Genomic DNA, 27,081 nt, shown 5'->3' with positions numbered 1-27,081 from the left:
AGTGGAGGAGCCTGACTGAGCATACAGTGGGGGATCTTGTAGCCTTTTTAAAAGGTTTGGCTGTGAACAGCCCACAAGAGTTTTGACTGTTCGCCAAATTACAGCTTGGGCTAGGAGGGGTAATCGTCATTCTTTATTTGAATTGATCACCACATTTCTGGGGACTAATGGGTGAGGGTTCGACCATGCATCCTTGTTTTGCAGTCTATGGGTGTTGCCAAATCAGGCCTGACAAAGTATGCCAATGAGAACAGGGTGGCTTTTTGCTTGGGTTCTCTCAATGTGCACAGTGGTGCTACAGCAGAGTAGAGGAAGATTGATGTTTAAATATCCATTAAATGACAATAAGATCATGAAAATCTGGTCAAAGCAGCATGAGGAGATGCAAACGTGGGTGGTGACACAGGATTATGCAAGAGTTGTAACAATGCATGCGATGTAATAATTGCTTAAATGTGTGTATTTGCACAATTTCAAACCCAAGCTGTTTTCAAAACTATAACAGCATTACAACATTGGCTTAAGTTAATGTCATTAAGGTCTACAAATCAAACTGTAGATCCATGGAATTTGAGACATGCCATCCATCACAATGAACTTTGTGTCTACTTTTGTTATGATCAGAATTATGTTACTGCTGTGAGCTAATGCAATACAGATTGTGCTTTTAGCTTCATTACCACCCAATGATGAGGTACAATTGACAAACGACACATGAATAAACATAATGTTGGATAGCCTGTTTCAACAAAGTCGAAGGTCTCTGCAAGTTCATTTTACACCATCTTGACAACAGCACTGACGTTAGAAAAATAGATGGAAATTCAGAAAACTGACACGTTTCATTGTCTGTTTGATGATTCTTGCATCATTCAAAGGGGACATATTCTTCTACTTTTTTGTTATTTTAGAGTAAGTAAGTCCTTTGTGTTGACCATTGCTAAAACTGGATTGACATCTATGGAAATGCAGTAGGACAAACCCATAGATTCTGAACCTGACCTCCCAACACACATTACCAACCTACATGCCTGTTTAGACCCACCTGGGGGTGTGTCAGTGGGTGTTGTCTCACCTCAGCTCAGGCCTGGATGCACATTCAGAACAAGGTGAATAGAAGTATTGCAAAAATCTGTCCGGCTAAACTCATTTTCATTTTTCTGATTGGGAATTTAGTTTATTACTGTAGAATAAGATTTGTACTTAAAACACCTTTAATGGACATATGGACAGATATGCTGTCAGGTTGGCAGGCAAGCAAGAAGACCTGACAGGCCTGCTTAGTGAAGGAAATGCAAATGGAAAACCATAGAGAGAAAATGTGAAAATAAGGAATTTGGAGAGGAAAAAATTGATGTGGAGAAAAGGAGACATGGAGTTGGAGAATCACCAAACAGTCATCACTGCAAATAGCTAATCTGTATCGGCCAGTTCTCTTCAGGTCCAAAGGGAAATAATCCACTCAGCTGTGCTGGCAGGAGAGACAGCAGGATAGACACAGAGGAACTGGAACACCAAGCTGCCAAGTCTTGCTGATACAAAACTTCCCACTTCTTGATTGAACATTTTCTAGTGTCTAAGTTTATTTTACTTGTTTGTTTTACTCTGAACTCCCTCTCTCCCATTTCTTGTCATTTTAAAATCCATTCTGTCCCATCTCAAATTAGTTTTCCACCACACATTTGCTATGGCATTGTGGGAAGGGAAAGGCACCACCACATAAGAAATTTAAAACCTCTAAAACTCTCCTTTAAAATCATATTTGATCTTGTAACTCCTTTGTCTTTAGTCAAATCTGCTTTATGACATCAGCAGACGAGTCAGGAATCACCCATACGTGCGTACAGTTAGCCTGATGGGAAACAGAGCCTATTCATCTGTCAGTGATTATGAGAGAGGGATTAGGGAGGGAAAGAGGGAGGAGAGGACAAATGAGTGAAAGGGACAGGGGAGCTTTTCGTTATGTAGCCACTCCTCACTGAGCGCTGCAGCCAGAGGGCCAAGATGAGGAAAATCATCTGGTTGTTTGAGTCATTGTCAAAGACAGAGCCACCACTAGAGTGGGATTAGAACCAATTATAGCAGGAAGCAAAAGAGCAGAGGTTGGAGTCGATGACAGGGGGCATGGTGTGGTCCCACAGCACAGTTGTGACAGCTGGGCAAGTTTCCAGCCATTGTTTGATGAACGAGACCTGCAATTATGTGTTTATCGGTTAATGTAATGTGTTTTGTTTGGAGTGGGGGGCAGTTACGTTCAATGATTTTCCACAGCAGTTACAATTTCAGCAAACTGCACAGAACCCAAACAATGAATGAGTCGTGGTAATAAAAATATGTTTAACTTTGTTGCACTTTGACTCCACCATCGTCCTCCAACAGGTCTGGCCCTGTCTCCACGAACTGCAGCCAGAAATCAGCCTCGTGTTCAGCGGGCCAACCGAGTGGACAGAACAGCTCGCCCATCAGGTGTGTCCACAGCCAGGACACACCCGAGGCCCCCTCAGTCCTCCTCCGGCCCTAGACAGCCTGAGAGAGCTTCAGCAGGAACTCCCCCGCTGGAGAGGAGACGTTACCACAACACCAAGCCTCAGTCAGACCAAAGGAACCGAAATACCGCCAAACTAAGTACGACAACCCACATTCTACACAATACTAGATTTAAAAGGCAAAGCTTTAGGCTGTAGTAAATTATTATTTTTACATTGAGGTAAATGTATACATTTAGTTTGTACTATCTTAGTGTCCATAGTGTAAACCCTGGCCGTGCTTGGTATCCCTTTCTGTTCATAGCATCTGAGTCCGTTCATGTGGTGTCACTGCAGGCACAGAAAGCATCAGGCCAGAGCAGACCCGTCAACAGAGCGGTCGCAACCAAAACAGCCACACCAGGTACCTACAGGTCTATAATGAATCACTACACTGCTTTTCTTTTCCACCTGCTCAACCTAATGTAGTAGTACTTTGAGTCATTTTTAAAATGAGTCTAGTTTTGAGAATACAGAGTGAGATTTCTCTGTGTGTGTGTGTGTTCAGAGCCACCGGAGTATGAAGCCCAGGACATCGGTGTGAGGGTCATGTCCCCTCAGTCTGTTCTCATCTCCTGGGTTGACCCTCCTATCGAAATGGGGAAGATCACCCCTGGGGGATCCAGGTGGGCTGTGTGTGTGTGTGTGTGTGTGTGTGTGTACTAATAAGGAAAAAGAGAGAGTATGTGTTGTAACCTTTCAATTGGTGTTTTATGAGTTTCCCAAATGTAAGGCTTGCAAATGCAATAAAATATTTCCTTTTTCTCTTGACCCAGATACTACACAGTTAGATTCAGAGAGAAGGGTGAATCAGCACGGTGGGAGTATAAGGAGAGCCCCCAGAGGAGAGTGATGATAGACACACTGTCAGCCGATGGCATGTATGAGTTCTCTGTCAGAATCTCTCAGGGAGAAAACCACGGCAAGTGGAGCGTGTCCGTCTTTCAGAGGACCCCTGAGTCTGGTATGTGTTTTCAAAGAACAGTTTATAACTTGTGATTTTATAAACCGCAGTTCAGTTGATAGTCATTTCTGATTAGAATTTAACTGCTAACTATAGTCTGTTCTGTTTTTCTGTATCACGTCAAACAGGTCTACATCTACAGCTGCACTCGTTAATAATATTAATCATGCATCAGCTGCAGTGTTGCAGAGTCTTACATATTGTTCTGCCAGGACTAGTGTTACATTACGATCTAATGTTATTCAACAATTACCTTCATCATCTGTTTTTCTTGTAGGCACATTGTGTTAGGGGCAACAAAAAATGTCTTTCACTCATATTTACGGCTCATAGACCAAGAATGGTCACTAGGGTGTTTGAAGTGTTACTTATTATATGTATACCACACAGACAAAAACCCTCCTTACTAAGTGTTACTTTGTTCAGCATTTCATCTTGCTACCTCTCCAAATGGGTCATCATGTGGCAGAGAGAACAGGGTTACTGAAATAAAATGATGTTAGCTGCCTGCTTTAGCATTTGTGTTGAAAGAGGACTCCGGGATTTTAAGATAGTCATAAAATGCCTTCACACAGAAATTAACAGCTATTCAGTTTGATTGTAAACATCTGGATGATGTTTTAATCTGGATTTACCTCACATGTGTTAGTGATCAGTAAATTGGATCAATAAGCGCATTGAGTTGATTAATCACTTTATTTAATGGAAATCTGTGCTATCTCACAAACGTTCCAGTGTTTGCACTGTGCCTCTTCCTCAAGTGTCAACCTGTGCACTCTGAGCATGTCCCAGGTGTCCAATAGGAAAGAATAATAACGTAATCTCTATCATGCATTAAATGCCTGTTTGATGAGATATGGGGCTCAACAGGCCTGCATTCTATCATTACTTCCTCTAGTGTCAAACAAATATGTCTATATTCAGTTTTACATTTTCCTTGAATTCAGAGTTGCATAACAGAGTTAAATGTTGCGTAACCCTGTCTGTTTAGTCTTCGCCACTTATTTATTTCTAGATGTTCAGTATGTGCAACTCCCACTGGATATTTCATACTAGTGTTGGCTGCTTCTGTCATGATTGCAGCTTTTATACTATGTCATGGCAGCTCCTGAGCCAGGGGTCATTGGGATGTCAGCATTTACTATATGGCTCAGATCTCCATCACTTCTACATCTCCATAGATGATCTCAAGGGGAGGTTACTGAAAAATGTATGACAGCAATACTTTCCTAATTTGACGCCATGTTCTTAAGTAGCACTTTCCATCACTCTGTTCTCTCATGATGTGGCCTCCAGTGCTAATGTTTTTATTTGTTTACATTCAATTGTGTTCTCTTCACTTCCAAGCACCATCTGGTCCACCAGAGAACTTTGAAGTCAAGCCATTGCGAGGGAAAGGAACTGCTGTTATTGCAACCTGGGATCCACCCGAAGAACCCAATGGGAGAATAAGAGGTCAGATGAGGAGATTAAGTTCAGATTTGCAAATACTATTATTGGAATGTTAATGGCCCGTAGTCACACCACTCATCTAGAAAACTGCTATTTCTTCTATCCCTACTTGTAGAGTACATCCTGTCTTATGCTCCTGCTATGAAGCCATTTGGAATGAAAAGTGTGACATACCGTGGCAGCAGCAGCTCCGCCACCATAGAAGGCCTCATACCTGGAGACCGCTACATCTTTAAAATCCGAGCTACCAACAGGAGGGGACAGGGACCTCAGAGCAAAGTCTTAAGTGTTGCCATGCCAGGAAGTAAGCAAATTAACTCAAAAATGTACTCAAAAAAGGACATGGGGGATAGGGAATAAATGTGGAGCCGAAGCTACTCTACATGTAGTTGTTCCAAGTATGAGGATTAGCTTGCTCCGATTACACACATTGGATCTGTTACATGAGTTTGCACGATGTTAGAACATTTTTTTATTATTGTCTAATCACAATATAATCCAAGTTTTTACATTAATCTAAACATACTGTACATGTACCCTTTCTCTGACTCTTACCGATCTAAATTAACTTTTATTCAACTAATATTTTTTGTCTATTGCTAGCCAGCAGTGCTGCCTCGGCATCCTCAAAAACCAGCCACAGAACTAGCCACATCCCTTCAAAGAAAGAGAGTTACAATGAAGAAACTGACCTCCAGTCAACAGAGGTGACAGAAGAACCAACCACATCCCCTCAGCTACCTCCTGCTTCATCAGCCAGGCGTGTACGCCCCCTCTCCCAGACTCGCTCTTATCACAGCATCTTCTCTTCGGTCAGAGGATCTGTCAGGAATGGCGCGAACAGAGGTAGTTTGTCCAGAGGAAGAACTGAAGATAGAGACAATGAAGAAAAAGAGGAGGAGGAAATTATAACCACAGCACCACCTCCAGCAGAAGAAACTACGACAGCAGCAGCTGTAGTGGAGACAAAAGAACCAGATAATGATGTTACTCCAGAATCTGAGGAAGAAGAGATTGAACCTCAGACTCCTGAGACTCCCAGTCTGAAAGTTGTGACTCCTTCTCCAACTAAACCTGCTCACAAATCTCTCAATCCCCCACCCAGGAGGCCCGTTAAGATCAGGGTCCATCAAAGACCCACCTCTAAGGGTTCTTCTTCATCCTCCTCATCTTCTTCTTCTTCTGGAGACAATTCCTCCAAGGCTTCCTCTGCTTCTCTTCCTTCCACTTCCTCACCTTCCACTACCTCAAAATCTCCTTCTTCTCAAATTCAAGAGACAGCTGAGAGTAAAAAGGACAATACAGCTTCTACATACAGAGAGAGCAAACATTCTGACTCTCAACCCAGCGTAACACATACCAAACCCTCTACTCCAGCCCCAAAGCAAGCCTCTTCACAGCTGCAGACAGGGACTCCACCTGTAGGTCGAGGTTCTTCTGCAGCAGAGCGCTCCAGCGGGCATGGTTTCAGATATGGTTATGGACGAAGGAATCATGGGATTTTGTTAAGAGGTAATTCAACTCGATTGCCAAATGGTTATAAACCGGGGTTAACGTCACCCGTTATCGCCCAGTCGAACCTTCCAGGCAGAAGTCAGAACCAAGCAGCAACAAACACACGTAGTTCAGCTAATTTGCCAGCCAGTTCTCCGAACCATGAAACATCAAATACCTTCAATTCGGCAACGTCTAGGTCAACATCAGCAGGAAGGTCACATAATGGAGCAACGTCAGACACACATAATGCAGACAAATTAACAACCAACTCCCAATCGAGGTTACCCAACCCCACAACATCAAAAACACTCCCTTCAGAGAGAAGCTCAGAGCAGCCATCCAGCTCTGGCTCCTCTCAATCGAATTCACACCGAAGATCTCACAGTTCTGCAACCTCACACAACACACAGGATTCACACAGTTCACACACGACAGATAAGCAAGACACAACATACAGGGAAGGAAAAGATGACAATAATTACAAGAACACAGATGCTACCAACAGTGCTGAACTGACTCCAAGCACCGATTCCACCACATCTAAAGCACCTACACGACTCACAGACGTAGAGAGGGGGAAGGAGGAAATAAAGGAGGAGAACAGTCATAACAAACCAGCTATTTCCTCCAGAATTAGTCCTGCATTGCTTGAAAGATTCCCTTGGCTAGCTAGTCGTTACCAAAACAGGGTTGGTTCAGGGACAAGGGTGTCATCTTCCAGGCAAGATGGTAGGGCCCCCTTGAGCAGGACATCATCCTCCGTGGGGTCAGGCAGACCTGTGTTGCGGGGAACACCAACTAGGGTCTCAGGGGTCGCAGGTGCTGCAGGAGTGTCGTCAATCCAGGAGACCAGTGAAGATTTAAAGACTCCTGTAACTCAAGACTCACTAAAACATGAGGCAGGGGTGGGTTCATTGAAGCCACCTTTAACTAATCAAAATACAGATTTTACTGGCAATAGAAACCCCTCTACCTCCTCCACTTCTTCTTCTTCTTCAGCATCCACTTCTTCAAACTCTAATTCCCATCCTTCCTCAAGTGGAAACAGAGACTCTAGTCGGTCTATCCACAGAGGAACCTCTAATGAAAATGATAATGATCACAGCAAGGACAATGATGAGCGGGGAACAGAAATGCTTGGAAAAAATGAAAAAGTCCATGATTTCACAGTAGCCTCCAAAAGTCCTACTGTAACTTCACGTGACTCCCACACAACACCAGAGGACAATGAGAGTGTGGACACGAGGGAAACCTCATCAAGGACTGGGAGTGGCTCATCATCCAGAATAACTCCATTGTACCGGCGTCCTGCTGCTGGGGGTAACGGGAGGGTACGGTCTTCTCCCCTGGCCAACAGGCAGTTTGGCAGCTCCAGGTTCTCAATCAGACCACAGCCAGCACAGAGCACAAGGCTGGGCTCCGCAACATCTGATTCCTCAACTTCTTCCTCCTCCTCCTCCTCATCTCCTTCTTCTGCAAATGTGCCCCAGACTGTGTTGACCTCAGATCGTGGGGTTGGCAGCAGCACTACTGTGACAAAGACAGGGGGGCTGATTGGCGGCACCTCTCAGTCCACCTCATCGTCTTCATCATCTTCACCATCATCATCCTTGCCATCATCACCTAGAGACAGCCTTGTTGGCCAGGGGGGTAGGTCTCGCTATCCAAACCTCAGAGGGAAACCTAACGGTGGAGGTGGACTGAAACCTACCAATGGACACGGTAAAGTCATAGAGTGTAGTGTGTGTGAATGGAAGTTGTTAGGTGTTAGATGTGAGGATAAGCATGACGATAGCATCACACAAAACTGGGGGAAAGAGACAAAAGGAGAACAGGAGAATGCACTTCTTCATTATGGAAAATCTTTCTCTCTCAACCCTTGGTCAAAACATTTTGCAAATGGACAGTGTTTTGTAACTTTTTTACTTTTCATTATACATGATGATACAAAAATGTAGGTAAAAATGGTCGACCCAACCTGACAGCAGCAAATGAGAAAGACGGGAATGAGAATCCAATATCAAAGTCCAATGGTCAAAGATTCATCACTGGGCCTGATGGAACCAAATGGGTAAGTATGTGTAGATCTGCACAAAGTTGGTATCTTAGATTTGACAGAAAATAAAAAAACAAAACAAATTAATCATCAATTCAGCTAGGAATGTGTGACAGTTATCTTGTTGCAAGTTAAATTTCAATCGCATGCGATTTGCTGTGAATTGCATGCATCTTATCTTATATGAAACCAAACTAAACTCCGCAAACTAAACTTGAGCAAAAGCAAATAAAGTAGCAACTCGTGAACTCAGGAAAATCACTTCAATCTCATAGTCGTGATTGGCACATTTAGCTTTACCTGTAAATATTGCTCTATAGATTTGTCAAAAATGTCCCTCTCTTCAGGTTGTCGACCTGGAGAAGGGGGTTCTTATGAACCAGGACGGACAAATTCTTCAGGACTCTCAGGGGAGACCCAAGAGAGTGGTGCTTGGAGAAGATGGACGCACCATTTTTGGTAAAGTTCAATTGCTTTTGCATTACACAAACAGTTTGAACACAGGTAAGGGTTTGTCTCTTACATATCCTGCCTACTCTTCCCACACAACACCAGATCACATGGGAAGTCCACTGGTAAATGGGGAAGGTCTGGCTCTGTTTGGTCACAACCGAGACAGTCGACCAGTGGTCAACCCCAAAGACAAGGTCCTCACGGTTGGGGGAAAACCTGTAGTTGGGTTGGACCAGCCTCACCACAGGACCACCACCACTACTACCACCACCACCACAACAGCTCTGACCACTACACCTGAACCAACTACCATAGAATGGCTAGAAGAGTCTACGACTCCACCCCCATATCCAACCTGTCCTCCTGGAACCTTCTCTAAAACTGATGAATATGGATATCCGATACCGGATTCAGAAGGAATATTGGACTGTTACCCAGAAGGTGAGCCTTTGACAAAGACCACTTGTAATGTATAAAACATTAAGGACTTAGCATTCTGTAGTCCAAAACCATTTATGCTTTTTTGGTTAAAAAAAAGAAAGAAAGAGAAAAAACACAACAATGTGGAATTTGTGTAAGAATTTTCTTGTTTTGTTCTTGTGTCTCCATTTGGTGGAGTCATTCACTCATTCTGTTGATTTGTATCTTAATAGAAAGGTCCAGATGTCCATAAGGCAGTTTGCCATCCTGTCTAAAATCTTAATGCAGTGCAATGTAAAAATGCAAAAATTAGATATTTTTGCTGAAAGAATAACAGAAAACACTGCAGTGTCTGTGAATAGCCACACTAAGGTCACATTCAGTAAAACATACAAGAGCCAGAGGAGTCAATGTAAATAAGTCAGACTTCACAAAGTCTCTCAATCTTGTTTGTCACATCTATCCCAGCAAAGGCCATACGAGTTTCCTGTCTGCTCCCACAGTGTCCTATAACTCTGTGTGATCTGGTGTGTGTGTGTATGTGGAACCACAAGAACCACATGTGAGGCTCCACATCTGGGGCCTGGCTGTGGCCAGAGTGAAGCTGCTTTAAACACACTCCCAACTGTCAGGGGCACACTGCTGTCTACTGCTCCATACACACAAGGCATTAGACACAGAGTTATCCGACAGTGACAACCCACACACAAAAAAGCAAAAAAAGTCATAAAAACTATAAAAGTACTGATTTTGAAAGAAAATCAAACAGTAAAACATAATCCAGAGGTAAAAACAAGGTAAAGCTTGTAATCCCTTAAAACAGTGTTAATTTTGCATGATTTGTATAATTTGAAAGACACAAATGAATGATTAAAGGTGGGCATAACCTCACCATTAAGCATTCATTGTAAAAGTAATAATTGAAGCGTCAAAGGTTGAGCAAAGGTTGAGATTGATGTTTGTAGGAAGACATTTTTATTCATTAATTAATTGGGTTTCATCCAAGACATGTTATCTAACCATTTTTATAACATTATCACCTAGGTAGTATGTGTTAGTTTGTACAAAGTATTTGGTTGCTTTTTGTACTTTTGCACATACTGTATGGATGACTGGGTGTCTATGCTTTGCTTAGGTGTATTAGTACAGTACAGTCATTTGAGATTGATGCTACAGCCTGTGCTGCTTCCCTGACAGAGGAATCCTCAGGAATGGAAACGGACTTCATGGTTGCAGGGAACGTGCTGCCTGATGCTTTAGCTGTTCAGGAAGGTATTGGCTGAGTTTGGCTTTGGATTGACCTGCCGCCACCAGGCTGGGATGGACGTAACTGCTTTAACAGTTCTGTTTGCTCCTTTTCTCTTCTCTTTTTGCCTTGCTTGTACAGTTTTTCTTCTTGTATGTTTGTTTGGCTTGATCGAGGGTCTGTGTTGGAGTTTTGGACTTTTTCCACTCCAAGCTGTGCTTGGTCTTGTTTTATTCCAAAAACTGGACATGTTCTGTCTCTGAACTCCATTACTAAGCCGAAGAGAATGCTGATTTATGTCATGTATTTGCTTTTCGCCATTGTTGTTTTGCAATCTAATAGATGGACCCCTGGCTTTAGCCAAACATGGACTCTATGGACTAGTGCACCATTTGGTAAAAGTTAGCCTATGCTCTTTGTAATTTCAGTACAGGTGCTTGAATGCCTCAGGGAATGTGCAGCCTGTGAGCAATTAATATTCTTTTTTACTTTTGGGGTTTTGCTAGAAAAATCCCATTGAGTGTTAGCGTATCTTCCTAGCATTTCCCTGCTTCATGCATGTGGAGCGTATGAGCGTGTGGAGACCATGATGTAATGTCAAGCTCCATTGATACTGCACGGCTAAAAAACTGTGAATGCAGAGGAAAGAACTAATTGAATTTCACCCACTGAGTCCCTGCTCATTTTTCAGGCCTGGACATTGTTTGTCTTTCTGTCCTCATCTTCATAACCTCCTTCACATGGAAAGTATGTGTTAGGGTTGTTGAAGGAAAATAGGCACATTTGCACTGAGATCACACATTTGCCTGCCATTAATTATATCCCTTGACACTCTTATAACATTGACTGGTGGTGGTGACAGTTTGAGTGGATTGATGAAAGATGGCAGTGACATGACATGTTATGAGTGAGCATTAAAATAACATAAATGTATTTGAATCCAAATCTCATTGGCATGTGTGTTGTTGCCAGACGAGTTCTTTGCCAAGACCACCTTGCCAGCCACAACCACTATAGCCGTTACAACCACCACAACCACAACCCCCACCACCACTACCACCGAGGTCCCGACTGCAGACACCTCATCTTCAAACAAAGGCCCATTATCTGCGTTTGACCTCAGCGGGAAGACGCGATTCACAGGTACAGTAAATGATTTTCTTTACCTTACTTCAACAAACTACTTTCCACTCCTCTGATGGCTGTGCAAATGTATTTAAAGTGTTGTTACACTTAAAGAAGCAAGTTTTCTAAGACTTTTATCATGAGGGGTCTCCAAAAGTGCACCTCTTCTGAACATGGTTACCAAGTGGTATCAAAAAGGGATGCAAATTGTTACCATAGCTATGATTGGGACCAATGGAGGAATTTGCATATTTTTATAACCCGAATAATCGAGTTAAAATAAGAGAAAATATGATATTTTATTTACCTAACAGCATAACAAATAGCAAAGCACAAGCCACAAAGCATGACATTCTGTTTTCTTATGGTGTTCTGTTATCTTTTATGTACAAGTAATAAATCACCACCTCCATCTTTGTTTTCCCAGCAATACCATAAATATTTTAGCGTCTTGTTTAGTTTGCATTTACAGGCAAAGAAAATAGTCAGTAAGTTTATGTTTTCTTTCCTCTTCAACCTTATCATAATACGGCCACCATTACAGTCGGAGTATGGTGCCTGAACAACCGCATATGAATGAGAAATGTCAATAAGGGAATCCCTGTGTTAAAGTTTGTTTCCATCTCAGCTTATTTGATAGCATACAGAGGTTCAATGAGGACAGACTTGAGGGTATTCAGACTGCAGACCCCAGCAAACATTGGCCCCATGCTGTGGTTTTACTGTTCTTATGTGCTTGCTTTGGCCTCTGCTAAACATATCACCTCATCTGGTTGCATAAACATACTAGAAAATTGACAGAAATAAATCCAGCTCTACTGGACTCAGAACTGTCTAAAAACTACTGCTATTAATGTTAGAGTTACCTTTCATAATACAGCCTTTATGGACATTGGCTTCAATTTTGTTCAGAGCAAAAACTGTAAAATAAACTAATTACAAAGTGTTGCTTAAACATTTACACGAAGATAAATGAGATAGTAAATCCACTAATTTATTGAGCTATTGAATTACCTTCTTATATAATGGAACTTTAAAGCAAGAGATTTGTCACTGTGAAGCATCCTGAGACATCAAAAAATAGGGGTAGTTTCTACTGCGCTTCATTAGCCACTTTCTTCTGGTTGTTGCTGTGCTGCATAGTCCTATGATCCAATCCCATGATGTATTCTATCATGAACCATGGAGTTTGGCAAACATAGCAGCATAACTTTAAAGAGAAGAACCCACCAACACTACATATTATTGTTATTTTTCATAACAATACAAGTCACATCGGATTATTCTTCTTACGCCATGATCACTTATCCGTGGAAAGTTTGAGTTGGCTTTATCTTTGTAGATACTGGGATTCATGTTAATTTGCTGCTCTTACAAGTAGACTGCAATAAGAAAACATCTGTCATGAGGTATTGAGAATGGTGGTGAATGGGGCATTGATGAATTTAAAGCAGAGCTGTCAAGGTGGAGCCTGTGTTGGTATAGCTGTGTTGATGTCATTTGGCTGTGACCTCTAGCCTCCAATAAGGCCCTTCGCAGCTGTGTTTGAAGCTGTTACTATGAGGGTCAGCACCTTCAAATTTGAGGCCATGCTACCAGGATTCGTCCTGTCAGGTAGATAGAGCATTACTATCCCATGGAAAGAAGCGAGCGAGGGTGGACTGGAGTGAGAGATTGATGATGATTTGTAGCATCTGCACTCGAGTGTCGGGATGAAGTGAGAGCTACGTATGTAAGTCTTAAGGTGAAGCTCACAGCATACCAGTCGATATGTGTTCCAACCATCCCATATGGTCATGATCACCGGTTAGTGACTGAAAGAATGAGATCTCCGATAGAAGCATCAAAAATGGGATTGAACATCAGGAGGAAGCTCAGAGTAGTACAGCTGTTCCCTTGCACTGAATGGAGCCGACTGAGACGATGGAGAAATTACACTGTTTTGCTGGACGCAGATACAGTAAGTGGCCAATAACTGTGCATACCTCTTTGAGTAATGGCTCTGAACAGATGCAAATAGTCACTTTTTATTGAATTATGTTCAAAGCCTGCTAAGGGAGGAGATTTATGTGTCGTTATCACTGCAATTGTCAGAACTATCAGGATCATCGTGCCAGAAGCAACAGTTGAATAATTACATGGCTAACCCTAGACACCATCTATCTTAGTAAACAGTGACTATCTTGTAATCAGACACCTCAAATCGAGCCATGTGAAAGCTATTACTTTATGCTAAGATGAAACGAACAAGAGCAGAAAGAATTGGGAATCATAAAGTTTAGCATGCTGACATCAGCAAAGAGTGCATCGCCTTTGCTGGCTTCATGTGGAGACGTCGTCTCTTCATATTTATTGGTTTAATACGTTCAGGTCCAGTTCAGAAGCGTGCCAGTCCACTGACGTCTGCTCTCAAAGAGACTTCCCTTCGCCTCTGTGGCCGGTCTTCACTCGGTTTGAATTTTACAAGCCAAGGGCCAAAGGATTCTAAGTATTCACTAATAATCTGTTACAGTTGTGTGAATTTGCTTCGAGTTCCAGAAGGATTGGATAAGAAAATGAGTACTTTTAGACTATTTGAATATGGCTTTTTGATTTACTAGAGTGACAATTGACATTATGTAACCTCTCCTGTTGAGCTTTTCCAGTCATATTTAACCCAAGTCAGGCTCAAACAGGCCAATTTTTGTCTGCATTTTGGACACTTAATGAATATTAAAGTGATCAGAAGAACAGTCATAATGTGCAGCATTGTGATTCTGACAGAGAAAAGCAGCCATAAAGGAACTAAATGTAACCAGACAGATCACATACTTCAACGAATGAATGTGTAAAACATAAGCCATGTGACTGCATAGATTGCGTTAGAGCTTGAAATAGTCTCTACTCAACTCTGCGCAGATGTGTGTCTGTGTGTGTGTTGATGTGTAGATACTGACACGTGTTCCACTCTGTGTAGAGGGCCAATCATCTGGGCAGGCGGGAGCAACTCCAGGGTCCGCTGTTTCCCTCCAAATCCCAGTCAGACTAGGAGTTGTGGGATAACGCAGCTGTAGGTCCAGCTGGCAATGCCTGAGACACAGAAAACAAAAACACAGACGAGAGGAGAGGGGGAGGAAAAAGACAGACACCAGTCTGTGTCCAAGATACAGAACAAACTAGCTATGATTGAGAGTATAGGTTTAAATAACGGGGACAAAATGTAATGAACCATGAAATCTCCTCATATTCATATAGTTTGGAGAAAAGAAATAACACTGCATCCTGTTACCTTTTCTTGCCATCAGCTCCCTACGTCAACTACATCCAGAAGGACCCGGGCGCTCCTTGTTCTTTAACAGAGGCTCTGGACTACCTTCAGGTGGACGTGCTGGAGGGCCTGATGCAGAAAGACATTGAGATTGGCAATCAGAACCAGCCTCCAAAAAACAAGCCCCATAACCTCACTGTGGTTGCCATGGAAGGCTGCCATTCATTCATCATCCTGGACTGGGGCCGTCCACTGAAAGATGACATGGTGTCAGGTGAGACAGAATACAGAAAAGACCTAAATAAATGAAAACAAACTGCTCGAGAGTTAATGTAGGACTGGAATGGGACAACTCCTCAAACAGGTTGTCATGTGGTTGTGCGATTAAGCGAAAAAAACTTAAGAGAAACTTAAAAACATACCTCATAAAATCATCACAATGATCCAAAATTACTCCCTTCGAGGTTTACTCCTTGCATGGGACCTGAATACTCCATTGTACGTCATTGAAGACATGTTGTTACATGTTTTGGTTCATGTTACCATCACTCTTCCAGTGTCATACTTCAAGAACTCACTCCAGCTGTTTACTCTAAATAAATCATGAAAAGACAAACTGTTGAACACATGGAACTGGGCTCCTCGGCTCCCACGGAGGTTTCTCCGGGAAAAGCAAAATTCCTATGACCTAGAATCAGACATACGGAAAAAGGGGAAGAGATAACGGCCTACAGTTCAGTGTGACACATGGTAGACTATCAGCGATCGCGGCCTGGTCAGCAGTGTGTTGTCTTTGGCTTTGTGCCGGCCTCGCCTCTGATGTGTAAAACAGATAGGTGGGTTGTACTGTGTCCCTCTCTTTCCATCTGTTCTCTTTGGTGTTTCCCTTCTCACTCAATATTTGTATAATGTCTAACGTCTAAAGTCCTTGTCTTGGCAATTGACAATCCCTTGACATGCTTCACAAGCCTGTACTCAATAAAAAAAGCTGTGGAGTTAATGAATTGGTTTGTTGTTCAAAGAGCTACTGACAAACTAAGACACAAATGGATCCTGAGACATATCAGGAAGAATGGAAAATCATTTTATTTCATCATAATTCATCATTATTATCCACTTGATTCCTATTTCCCGGAAGTTTTGTGGGAATTTGTTGAATTGTTTGTGTGTAGCATTTGCTCATATATGTAAATGTACAAATGTAAATATAATCACTGTTTTAGTTATTAGGGTGTGTTTCAAACAGCCATGTCTCACAGCTTATGGATCACTGCTTTCAAAACAAGAGTATGGAAATAACTCTTAAGCACTCAGACCCAAGAGACGAAGAAAAATGTTCTGACTTTTTACCTGAAACCAAGTGTTTTGCTATTACAACCTTACATGAGCAAGCGGTCTCATGAAGGTTGTGGTCAAAATCCAAACATGTCTCACTGAGAATCCCAAGTGGTGCGTTCGTGCGAATCCACCACCAACTGTCTTGGTGAGTTTATGCATGAATTGGAGAGGAGGAGAGAGGGAGGACAACAGAGGCAGATGGCAAAGACAAGCAGCTACAGGCTAATGCATGGAAACCTCAGTTTAACAATGCAGAATGTAGAAGGAATGAAAAAATAGAGCATGAAAACAAAAAAGTGTCTGTGCTAGTATTCCTCTCATCTCCTGTCAGCAGACAGCTGTGCTGGTGTGGCTCCAGTAAAAACAGAAAACTCCTCAAACATCTAATGAGGAATGAGTTTGATATGCAGTGGCGCTAGTTTCCATTATATTAGAAGGAAATGACCAAGGGGCTCTATGAACTCAGGTTGTTCACCAGATTTGAAAGATTAGTGTGCGTGACTGAGAGGAGGTTAGCACAGAGGCAGCCAGGTTGGAAAGCTTTCAGCACAAGATGCAGAAAATACCAGGTTGCAGTTTTTCTTCAGAATAAAACAGTGAAATGTCAGTTAGAGAAACTATTTCATTTCCTCAAGATCTGCTCTCACATCCACTTAGGAAACCAGGGCGTGCTTGTGTGTATGGTGATCTTACAAGTTTGTGTAATTCTTAAGCGTGTTTGAAATGACGTTGTTCTACTTGTTACACCTTGGAAGAGTTCAGGAATTTAACCAACAGTCCAGCGTAGGGACCCTGCCTAATATTGGGGACTGTGATATTCTTTATGTCTAACGTGTTGAAGTGATTGAGTAATGTAATGTCTCTAGAAATTTCCTTTAAACGTTTTGAAATAATCTCAGTGCAATGACAGAACCTTCTTACTTAATTGAAGAAAGAGTTTCACAGCTCAATAAGAGACAAATTAACACAATAAAACTGAGAATTTTAGGTGAAAATTGACACATTAAAATCCCTGAAATGCTCATGAAATGGCACTTTTTCAGACTGATATCTAGCAATGTTTATGCAATTGTTTTCCATAAAAACAACTCCTATAACCCCTGATAAACTCTTCTGTGCAGGCTACAAGGTCTACAGTGCTTCGTATGATGATGTCCTCAATAACAGGTGGTCTGACAAATCTTCCAGTGGGACACACTTGGCTGTGGAGAATCTCAAACCCAACTCCAGGTAATAATCTCTGTGCTGCTGTGTTTTGATTACCCCCGTCTCAGTTAGTTTCACGTCTAAACTATGTAAACATTTTTTTTAAATCCGAATCAAATATCTGACATGGGTATCAATACTTAAAGTGTAAACGCTGCAGTACACTGTCTAAGGAACAGAATGTCACAAAGCCCATTTCAGAGGAGCAGACTATACAGGAACACACTACTTTGCGTTGCCTTGCCGTGAAATGAGATTTAGGGAAGGTATGGAACAATAATGTGGGAGTGACTGTGTGGCGGTCAAACTGGTCTGCTGCTGTCAGACAGCCTGACGCACTAACATGCCAAAGGTTTTAAATGTGGCCCTTAAGTGTGTGTTTGGTTGTGTTTATTCATGGGAGAGCTGGCAGGTTGACACACACACACACACACACACACACACACACACACACACACACACACACACACACACACACACACACACACACACACACACACACACACACACACACACACACACACACACACACACACCAGTAGACACAACGTTTCTGGATTCAGTGATTCACATTATCATCTCACACATGGGAGTCATAGAAAAACAAGAACGTGACCTTACAAACAGAGATTTGCTTGGGAGTGTGATCCTTTACCCTGACCCGTGTGTAATGTTTGTGATTAGTTGTCTGCCGCGGGCTCAGGTGCTTGGAAGTGTTTATTTCTATTACTGTGTTTATACAATTATCTCTTCATTCACTGCATAAGACAAAGAATGTGTGTCTGATCCATGCGTGTGTATGGGGCTTCATGCATGCATGTATACATATTTGCTGGTGTTGTTACGGTTTGTTGTTTAAAAAAAGTGTGTTATCAAAGCGGGCTGATGTTGATCAGAGCATAACAGAGATGCAATGTGATATTGGCATCGTTGTATGAGAGGAGAAACTCCTCACAGTGAAGAGAATCACTTTGGATAGTGGGAGCAGGTTAAGAAACGTCAATCAAAGTTGTTTGGAAACCCTGTTGAGATTCTGGAAAACACAATGGAACATAACTGCAGCAAACTTAAACACACAGATACAATCACACGGTCCTGTTCCAGTTATTGGAGTATGTTTCCAAAAACCGTGTCTGAAGAATTTTGGGTCACGGTTTTCAAAATAAATGCATGGAAAACAGGGTGAAGCATGTGAATTCAAGACATCAAAGGCAATGTTTTGATTTCTTACCAAAAACTAATTTAAACCTCCGTGTAGTTCCATTTACTGCTGTATACACTGCAGTACAGGTCCTTTTTGCACAGTGAATTGAAGGAGGTCAAAGCAGATGTTACATCATATATTTTCCTCATCTATTTCTCTATTGGTTGTTTATGCGTATTAGGAGTAATTCATAACACATTGCCAGCTTTATCATGTCAGGAAGGAGCGTCAAACAGTGTCATGCAAACCATTCTCCCTCTCTTAAATGTGTTGAACAGATTAATATCAAATCTTAGCTCACATTTTATCAGTCAATTTATTTAATATCGTCTTATTGCAGTGTACCAAAAAATTCCATGATTATTTATTGATTTTTTTTTTCTACTACAAGTACAACATTAAGAACATTTTCCAAAATACATGGCTCAAATCTCTTTTCTTGAATTGATCACATATACCACATTCTTTCTTTAGCTTTCCCTCCAATGTGTTGTTTCTAATACTTGTAGTCTTCTGTAGTTGTAACTGTATTTAATGAGGAAAAGGTCTTCAGAGGTTGAGGGTTTTGCTGTTCAAACAAGCTCCAACTCACTTTTAATTGTTGTTCTCTGTCATTCACCCACTGCACCTCATGTCTTCTGCGATATTAATAATATACAAAAGCCGGGGGATTTTCTTTTGACATCCTGTAACTCTATGACACCCTAAAGTCGTTCTGTCTTGTGAGTGACAGCTAACCACACAACTGAATTGTGCTGCTGTGGAAAACCTCACTTATTGGTTACTATAAACATAACAAAAACATGGACTGGCAGTTAACTAATTGCAGATGTGCGAGTCTGTGGAGGTGTAGGATGAGTGTGTGTCACGCGTGACTATAGATGTCTCATTTGTGGCTACGAGAACCAAAGACCTGCCAAAGACAAACAACAGAGCTGTGTGCCTGGTAATGTTTTCCCAGCGTCCTGGTTGCCTGAGCTACTAAACACACATACACGTAGACTCACATGCTTCTTCCTGCTCATAACATAAATCACCGACATAGACAGAGACTGAAGGATGATGCTACACACACTTGAATACATGTGTTGTGCTTCTGAAGCTTCTTAACTTTCTTCTGCTATCACACCAATGTCACATGGTGTGTTTCCTCCCTTGGTAAGATTTGTTTGGGCAGGTCCAAACACAAAAAATCATACCTGGGTGCAGACTCAGTTCCAAACAAGTCTGAATAGAATCTGAATCAGTTTGTAGTGTTAGCATTAAGTAAACTACAGCTTTGATGGGCCAGACGTAGATGAACTTTGTTGCTTTTGGTTCGCTTGTGATTTTGTGTTGAAAATGAAATAGAGCTAAGTTTTAATGTCATATATGTGTTTTCAGTGGGGCGACGCTGCAGCTCTGAGGCATCTGTCTTCTCTAATGACTTCATGGTGAAAAACGCTTGCTGAAGGGCATGTAATCTAACCAGGCTGGATTCGGCTTGAGCGCTGCAGAAGACCTACAGCACGTGCAGCAGCTGCCATATAGTTTTTCATCTGAAGAGAAGAGAGCGATACCCATGATGCTGTGGGGTTTCTGGATTCAAACTTTCATACGGCTTGACGTAGTCTTCGAGTACTTTTGCGGTCTATTATCTGCTTTTTATATGCTGGCTCCCATTTACTTTCTCGACCTGCTATAATTTCTTCTCCTATTTCTTCTTTCATTACATCACCACTCTCCAGCTGCACCCCCACCTCCACCCGCCTCCTCTCTGATGATATACGTTTATTTTGGTCAAAGCTATCACGTGGCTGTAATGATTGGACCCAGGCCTCGTGGTGAAAGAATTCGGCTAGGAATTACCAGACCGTGAACTTACTGTATGTGACCTTGCAGAGTGAAGATTATATGCATATGCAATGTTGCATGAATGAAGACACACACATACATGTACACATACTCGAGTCGAAAGGTTTACAGGCTCTTGAAGTCATCATGATGTTTTCACTCCACAGTGTTTAATCCTCTTGAGTCAAATTTGCCTTTCAGAGAATTTGTCCTAAATTGTACTGTAAAAAATACGTCACCAGACAGGATTGCAAATGTAGGTTGAGAATCGGCCTGTAAAACAACAGTCTTGGAGGCCTTGTTTGTGGCGCATAGATATCTCTTTTCCACCAGAGGCTGATGCTGGTCACACTAGGGATCGTTCAGTACATTTCCACCTCAAAAACACTGGTGCTTGGCTGTGAAAACTGTTTTCCGAGCTACTTTTTTTGGCCCCCCAAAGCTGTTGGTCTGAAAAAAGGAGCCGTGACAGCACAGGCCAGGAGTCAAGACACACAAATGTGTTTTTTACATTCGGTGTGTTGATTAAATAAGGTGACTTTTAAGTAATTTTGTTAGAAAAAGAAACACAGCGTCTGTGAAGTTGACGTCACGTCATTCGATCAGCTCTCAAGCTTGGAGAAATGTAGAGAGAGAGTGTGAAGGACTCAAAAACAGATCACATGACTTTGACCAGGACATTTCTCACTTCCTTTCCTTTCAATCTATCTTGTTTATCTGAATTACTTTTAGTTTGTTCAATTAATTTGGAAATAACTCCAGTTTCTTGTTTCCCATGCTTTTCTAAAATCAGGTGCATCTTCTCAAATTTGATACTTTCTATACACAATTGTCTCGTAAAGAGGTTCTTTTTTTTTAGCTTTTTAGGAGTCAAATACGCCAAATTCAATGGATAATGAAATCTGCAAATGACTTTTGACTCCAGAGGGTTAAACCACAGTGAGATCACTGCCAGACTCTGTTCTGCTCTTTGTCCACTGATCTTGAGTCATACAGCAAAACTTCTCCTTCTGCTATGTGGAGTCTGCATCTCTTTCAACCTCGTCTCATTTATCCATCCCTCTCACTCATCGCTCCACATTCCTCCCCACACTTGACTTTTTCCATGTCCCTTTTTTCTGCCCTTCATTCTGATCCTCTTATTCCTCGTTCTATCTGTTAATCTACTCGTGTCCAGATGTCTTTCCTTTTCTCGGCTCTCTCTCGCTCTCCTTCCGTCGTCAACACGATCCATATAGCCATTTTATTGTGCTGTGCTTACTTTGGATTCACAGGAATATAAACCAGACTCCTCTTAAATCAGTCTGACTCTAAAGTGTGCTCAGTCATCTGTTAGGGAGATTAACGTTTTCCTTTCTTTCACCTACTCATAGCTAAACTGGCAGAATGGCACTAAATCTCTCATTAAACCCTGTGTTCTGTCTTGTTTTTCACTCAGGTACTACTTCAAAGTCCAGGCCAAGAATGTGTTTGGTTTGGGACCAGTCAGCGATACACTGACCTATGTGACTGAATCAGGTGCGTATTCTGTCAACACCTGGGAGAAAGCCAATTCAAGTGAATGTAATTCAGATATACGAGGCCAAAATTCGACTGTTAAAATGTAATGGTAAACCTTAGATGCATTATTTATTACATTTCAGCCATAAGTCCATTAGACTTCCTTTCTGTGCTCTGCAAAAATGTGCACTGTGCAAGCACTCACAGAACACTTCAAGGTGATATTACAATGCAAGAGTCTCACATTCAAAACCGTCCTTGGAGTGAAAACAGGCTACCAGATGTGCACTACATTAGGTGCATTATGGGTCCATCATGCCTTTAGTCAGGTGAAGACATCAGACCTGCAGTTCTGCCTGTGCACTTTTCCTCCCTGGTGAAATGATCCCATTTTTCTTTCAGACGATCCCCTTCTCATTGAAAGACCACCTGGTAAGTCCATAGACACTGACTATACAATTACAATTTAAGGTCCACGCAATCCATGTGTTATCACAGCCAAGTCGATCTTAGTGTAAAATAAATGTTTTTCCCTCTGAGCTTAAGTGGTTAAGTCATTGCAATGTTTTCAAAGTAGAGCCCCAAATGAAGCTAAGAACAAACCTGTGTAAATCCCTTTCAACACCATGTTGGTGACCTGTATTGCTTATTTACAAGGTGCAATAATGTGATGTCTGCTCAGGTGGAGAGCCAATCTGGATCCCCTTCAGCTTCAAGTACAACTCGGCCCACAGCACCTGCAAGGGCAGCCAGTACGTCAAACGGACTTGGTACAGGAAGTTTGTGGGCGTGGTTCTGTGTAACTCTCTACGATACAAGATCTTCATGGGAGATGGTCTTAGAGGTATCGTATCACATAATCCCTAATCAGTATTATTTCCTTTCCCCTTGTCTGTTCCTGGAGATAATCAGCCTTTATCACCCACCCGCCTCTTTCATCTCCACAGAGCCCTTCTACAGTATAGCAGACACCTTTGGCCAGGGAGAGGACCATTGCCAGTTTGTGGACTCTTACAGGGATGGGAGGACGGGCCCTGCTTACCTGTCCAGCCATCTGCCTACAGCACAAGGTAAGAAGCAGAAGAAGAAGAACAACAACAACACATTGCGTACACATGCTGCATTTGTGGCATTCATAACTGAATCTCATTTTCTCATATGGTCTGCCTCTTGGCTGCCTGGCTAGTTAAAAGGATTGTACTGGTGGTTTTTAAACGTTTTAGGCCATTAACTATAAATCCCATATGCTTCACATTACTACAGACCATTTTAGAGTGATGTCCTAACTTCCTGGAGGCAATTGGTTTCAGATCTTGACAGAATAAATCTAAATAATTCACCACAGCAAACATCTAGGCTTTATTTATTTGTTATTATTTTTTTGTCAATGTTACATTAATATCATGTGGTTGTGTAGCTGCAAGCAGGGAATGTGGGACTGGGAAAATGGTCCTTTGTTGGTATGTTTGGGTGAAATCCAAAAGTTAGGGTTTTTAACAATGAACAGCTAAGTTTTGTTTACTGCATGTATTCCAGGTTTGATTTCCCAGCGATAAAGCTCGATAATGTGCTACTTATCAATAGCTTTTAATGGAATATAACACAGGTAAAGAGTATAATACAGGGGTTTTCCATCTTCTAAAGTCCAGGCTGGGAACTATAGTTAAAAAAGTAAAATGAAGTTCTTGAGCTCCCTGAAAGAGTTCATGTGGTGTCAAACACACCATTAGCTCTGCACAAATATTGTTATTGCTGTCCTGTGTTTAATGTTCATTCTCACACCAAGCAGCCAGAGCCAAAAGATGAGAAACCTTTGCACAAATGTAGCAGCAGTAAACAACAGGACACACAATTAACTGTGCAATCAATGACTTGCACGTAACTCAAAACTGTTGTACCTCAGCTGATCACAATGAGCTGCACAATGACACATCTAACTGCTCTGTTTATAAAAAAGGGATTACAATGAAGCAAACAAATGTGCCGTGAGCATTTCTTTAGTGACGTTTCACCATATTAGAGGGTCTGCATGGAGGCAATTTGCTGAAAATAACAATTTTTCGGCCAACTTTTACCAACCGAAATTTACTGGTACTTGACTGAAACAGAGTCCAATGGACATTCACTCACGTTTCTTCACTCGTGTCATTGTGGAAAACAAACTGCAGCATCTCAGTGACTGTTAAACTCTTTTCTAGCACTCAGACATTGGAGATCATTTATTTTACACAAGCATTCAAGTTTTGGTGAAATCCTCCCCTCGTTGTTCTAAGTGTCTGTCTGTCTCCCGAAAACTAAACTATATTATAAACTACGTTCAGTGATTATTGCATTATGTCTTGACTCATTTCTGTGAATGGCTTTGATCAGTATTTGTCATTTTTTGTGTTGCAGGATATTATCGGGCATACAGACAGGAGCCTGTGACATTTGGAGTTATTGGCCGACGTACGCCCCATCCTTTTGTTGGCTGGTATGAATGCGGGGTGCCCATCCCTGGGAAGTGGTAACACAGGGGAATGAGGAGACGTTGCTACCAAGGGCAACGCATCTGCATCCTGCTGCAGACTCACACCCTCACTGGTCCCACCTTTAGAAACAGACTTTTGCCTGCCACAACAAAAGACACCACTACAAACTTACTAAAGCTTCACAAAAAGAGAATATATTACTTTTAAACAACTCTATGTATTTCATTAAAATGCACTTTTTATATAAAGCAATCTGTATATGAGGGGAAAAAGAAGCATGTGTGCTCTCGCTTAGTTTAACTCTTATCAGAAAGTGTCCTTGTACTATTCCCAAATATTCCAGAGACAGGTCCCAACCCAGCGTTATTTATCTCATCAACATGCACACACACACACACACACACACACACACACAGCGACATTGGACCAAAGCACAAACTGAAAAGCAAACTGTAAGAATGGGCACTTAAGGTGTGTATAGGTCTGTTCATTTGAAATTGTGAGAATTATTTTTCACAACATAATGTAATGGGTTTTGACAGCTACTTTGTATTTGTGTTCTTGAACTTTCATACTGTTTTTTAAAGCCTTTTGGTATTCACAAGATTATGTTAAAAGTTAACGTGTAAGTTTTGTATGTATACAGACAAAGAATAAAAGACCAAATATTTGCTCAGGAACTGTGGGAGATTGAATAAAGGTGCTATGGAAACCACAGCGATCCAAAAACATGAATCATATGATCTTCTCCCGCTGCCACATACTTTTCTCACACAACATTCCACACGTGATCCAGATGTACTTCGTCTACCTAATGGAAGATCTGACTAAGAGACACGCTTCAGGATGAGCCAGTTGGAGTAGCAACTGTCAAAAGTCCGATGAAATGTGAGAAACAACAAACTTTGAAGAGAAATGTGCTAGGGAGGGGGACGAGATTGTGGCATTAAGCGTGCCAGTAGGATGGACAGTGCTATAAACCCAGCTACTGCGGATATAAACGTACTGCTAATGCACACACACAAAGTTGATTTCAACAAGACAAGAACAAGACACAACACAGATTCATTAACACTGACTTACCTCAGTAAGACGAATTGAAGGCTTCCAGTCGCAGCCAAGCTTTCCCCTTGATACTACACGGGACACAGGTCGAGTGCACAGCAAAGACTCACTCATCATTGTTATGATCCTTCATCGTTCCTCCGGGGACCCAATAGGATTTCTATGATCCAATAGAGCAGCGACCTTTCATTATCCTTGACAGTCAAGAGTTCATCTATCCTGGCTCCTGAAAGAAATACAGAGGGAGGGGTACAATTAAAATGCATTCAATTCAGTTTGGCCTAAATGTCCATATTTTACCATGCAGCTTTTTAGGTAACAAATAAAAAGTTTAGTGAACGGCAAACACTCACACTCCTGAGGGTTAATTTATATAACTTTTATGTTCCACCTGGGCACAATATCAAATTCCACCCTGCAATCCCTTATCTGCCGTGCTCAGGCTGTAATTTGTCAGGAAGGGTTCAGATATGCAATGGCAGTCTCATTCAGGGAACATAATACAGTATTTTCTATTGGGGAAGTAATGGAGAGATACTGGTTGTTTTTGGCAAGAGAGCAGAGGATTTGTCAACACTTTGCTGGATGACTCAGATTTCATGCATATTTCCCAGGTAGGGTGTGGATGAAAACATCTGTTAGCGTGGCTTTTAACTGAGCGATGTGCCTCTCTGTGCACCCAAAATGTTTTGATTGGCTGCTTGTTGCGGTGCCTGAGCAGAGAATAGGAATATTCGACTTGAACAAAAATTCCAACCAAAAGAGGCAAGATGGACATTGGCATGAGAAACTACATAATAAACCAATTCACTTTGAGTTGAAGTGATAAGGACAAGAGGAAGCGATAGGGAAGAGCTAGGAGGACAAACAAAACATTCACAATCAGCGTTCAAATGGATGAAACCATTGGGCCTTTTCAGCCTGGATTTGTGTTTGTGTGTGTCCTGATCAGGATAAAACCATAACCAATAAGATACAGAGATAAGCAGGAACACAGGAAACAAACTCAACCTCGGCTTCCCAAAGGCATTATTTCATGGCCTCAGTAACACAATCTGATTCTAATGCTCTTGGTTGAGGGCTTTAAAAGACTTTCATCGTAATAAAATAAAATGTGCCAGTGAATCCAGTGCCTCAAAGTAACATTATGACCCTGTAAAACTATAACCATCCGTTGCAAAGGGGTTTTGATGCCATAACATTTTGGTCAGCAGTAACTACTTCAGGGAGACCATTTAAAAGAATTTCATTTGTAACTGTCACACTCGAAGGCTCCAGCATGTCTTGTTGAAAGCCATATTAAGCCTATTTTGGGGGGGTTTGGGGCAGAATGTAGACTCCAAAATGAATTTCAAGTGACAGTCCTTCATATTGTCCTACTATATCAACTTAATTTCAAGTGACAAACCTTTATATTGTCCTACTATACCAACATTATAAGTTCTACTCGCATGTTTTGCTCAGGGTTACTTCAACCTC

At 41.7% G+C, this 27,081-nt stretch overlaps 1 protein-coding gene across 1 annotated transcript in view; it reads left to right on the top strand.

The window, feature by feature from the left end:
- fndc1 (fibronectin type III domain containing 1) overlaps positions 1 to 25,255 on the top strand; it is a 37,796-nt gene extending 12,541 nt beyond the window's left edge. Inside the window, exons 4-22 of the mRNA XM_076154870.1 lie at positions 2,380 to 2,625; positions 2,791 to 2,889; positions 3,034 to 3,151; positions 3,302 to 3,489; positions 4,837 to 4,944; positions 5,057 to 5,245; positions 5,545 to 8,160; positions 8,397 to 8,509; positions 8,842 to 8,953; positions 9,050 to 9,388; positions 10,565 to 10,639; positions 11,586 to 11,756; positions 15,023 to 15,259; positions 17,445 to 17,553; positions 22,005 to 22,084; positions 22,469 to 22,498; positions 22,749 to 22,910; positions 23,014 to 23,136; positions 24,461 to 25,255. Of these exons, the coding sequence (XP_076010985.1) occupies positions 2,380 to 2,625; positions 2,791 to 2,889; positions 3,034 to 3,151; positions 3,302 to 3,489; positions 4,837 to 4,944; positions 5,057 to 5,245; positions 5,545 to 8,160; positions 8,397 to 8,509; positions 8,842 to 8,953; positions 9,050 to 9,388; positions 10,565 to 10,639; positions 11,586 to 11,756; positions 15,023 to 15,259; positions 17,445 to 17,553; positions 22,005 to 22,084; positions 22,469 to 22,498; positions 22,749 to 22,910; positions 23,014 to 23,136; positions 24,461 to 24,576 (5,231 nt within the window). The 3' untranslated portion in view covers positions 24,577 to 25,255. The remainder of the gene's footprint in view (positions 1 to 2,379; positions 2,626 to 2,790; positions 2,890 to 3,033; positions 3,152 to 3,301; positions 3,490 to 4,836; positions 4,945 to 5,056; positions 5,246 to 5,544; positions 8,161 to 8,396; positions 8,510 to 8,841; positions 8,954 to 9,049; positions 9,389 to 10,564; positions 10,640 to 11,585; positions 11,757 to 15,022; positions 15,260 to 17,444; positions 17,554 to 22,004; positions 22,085 to 22,468; positions 22,499 to 22,748; positions 22,911 to 23,013; positions 23,137 to 24,460) is intronic.
- Positions 25,256 to 27,081: the final 1,826 nt, after the last annotated feature.

This window comes from Genypterus blacodes, unplaced genomic scaffold, assembly GCF_046128005.1.
Source record: "Genypterus blacodes isolate CSIRO-AG114 ecotype Tasmania unplaced genomic scaffold, CSIRO-AGI_Gbla_v1 ptg000064l_1, whole genome shotgun sequence".
NCBI classification, from domain to species: domain Eukaryota; kingdom Metazoa; phylum Chordata; class Actinopteri; order Ophidiiformes; family Ophidiidae; genus Genypterus; species Genypterus blacodes.
The sequence above is the reverse complement of the archived record's forward strand: the minus strand, read 5'-3'. Positions and strand labels throughout refer to the sequence as shown.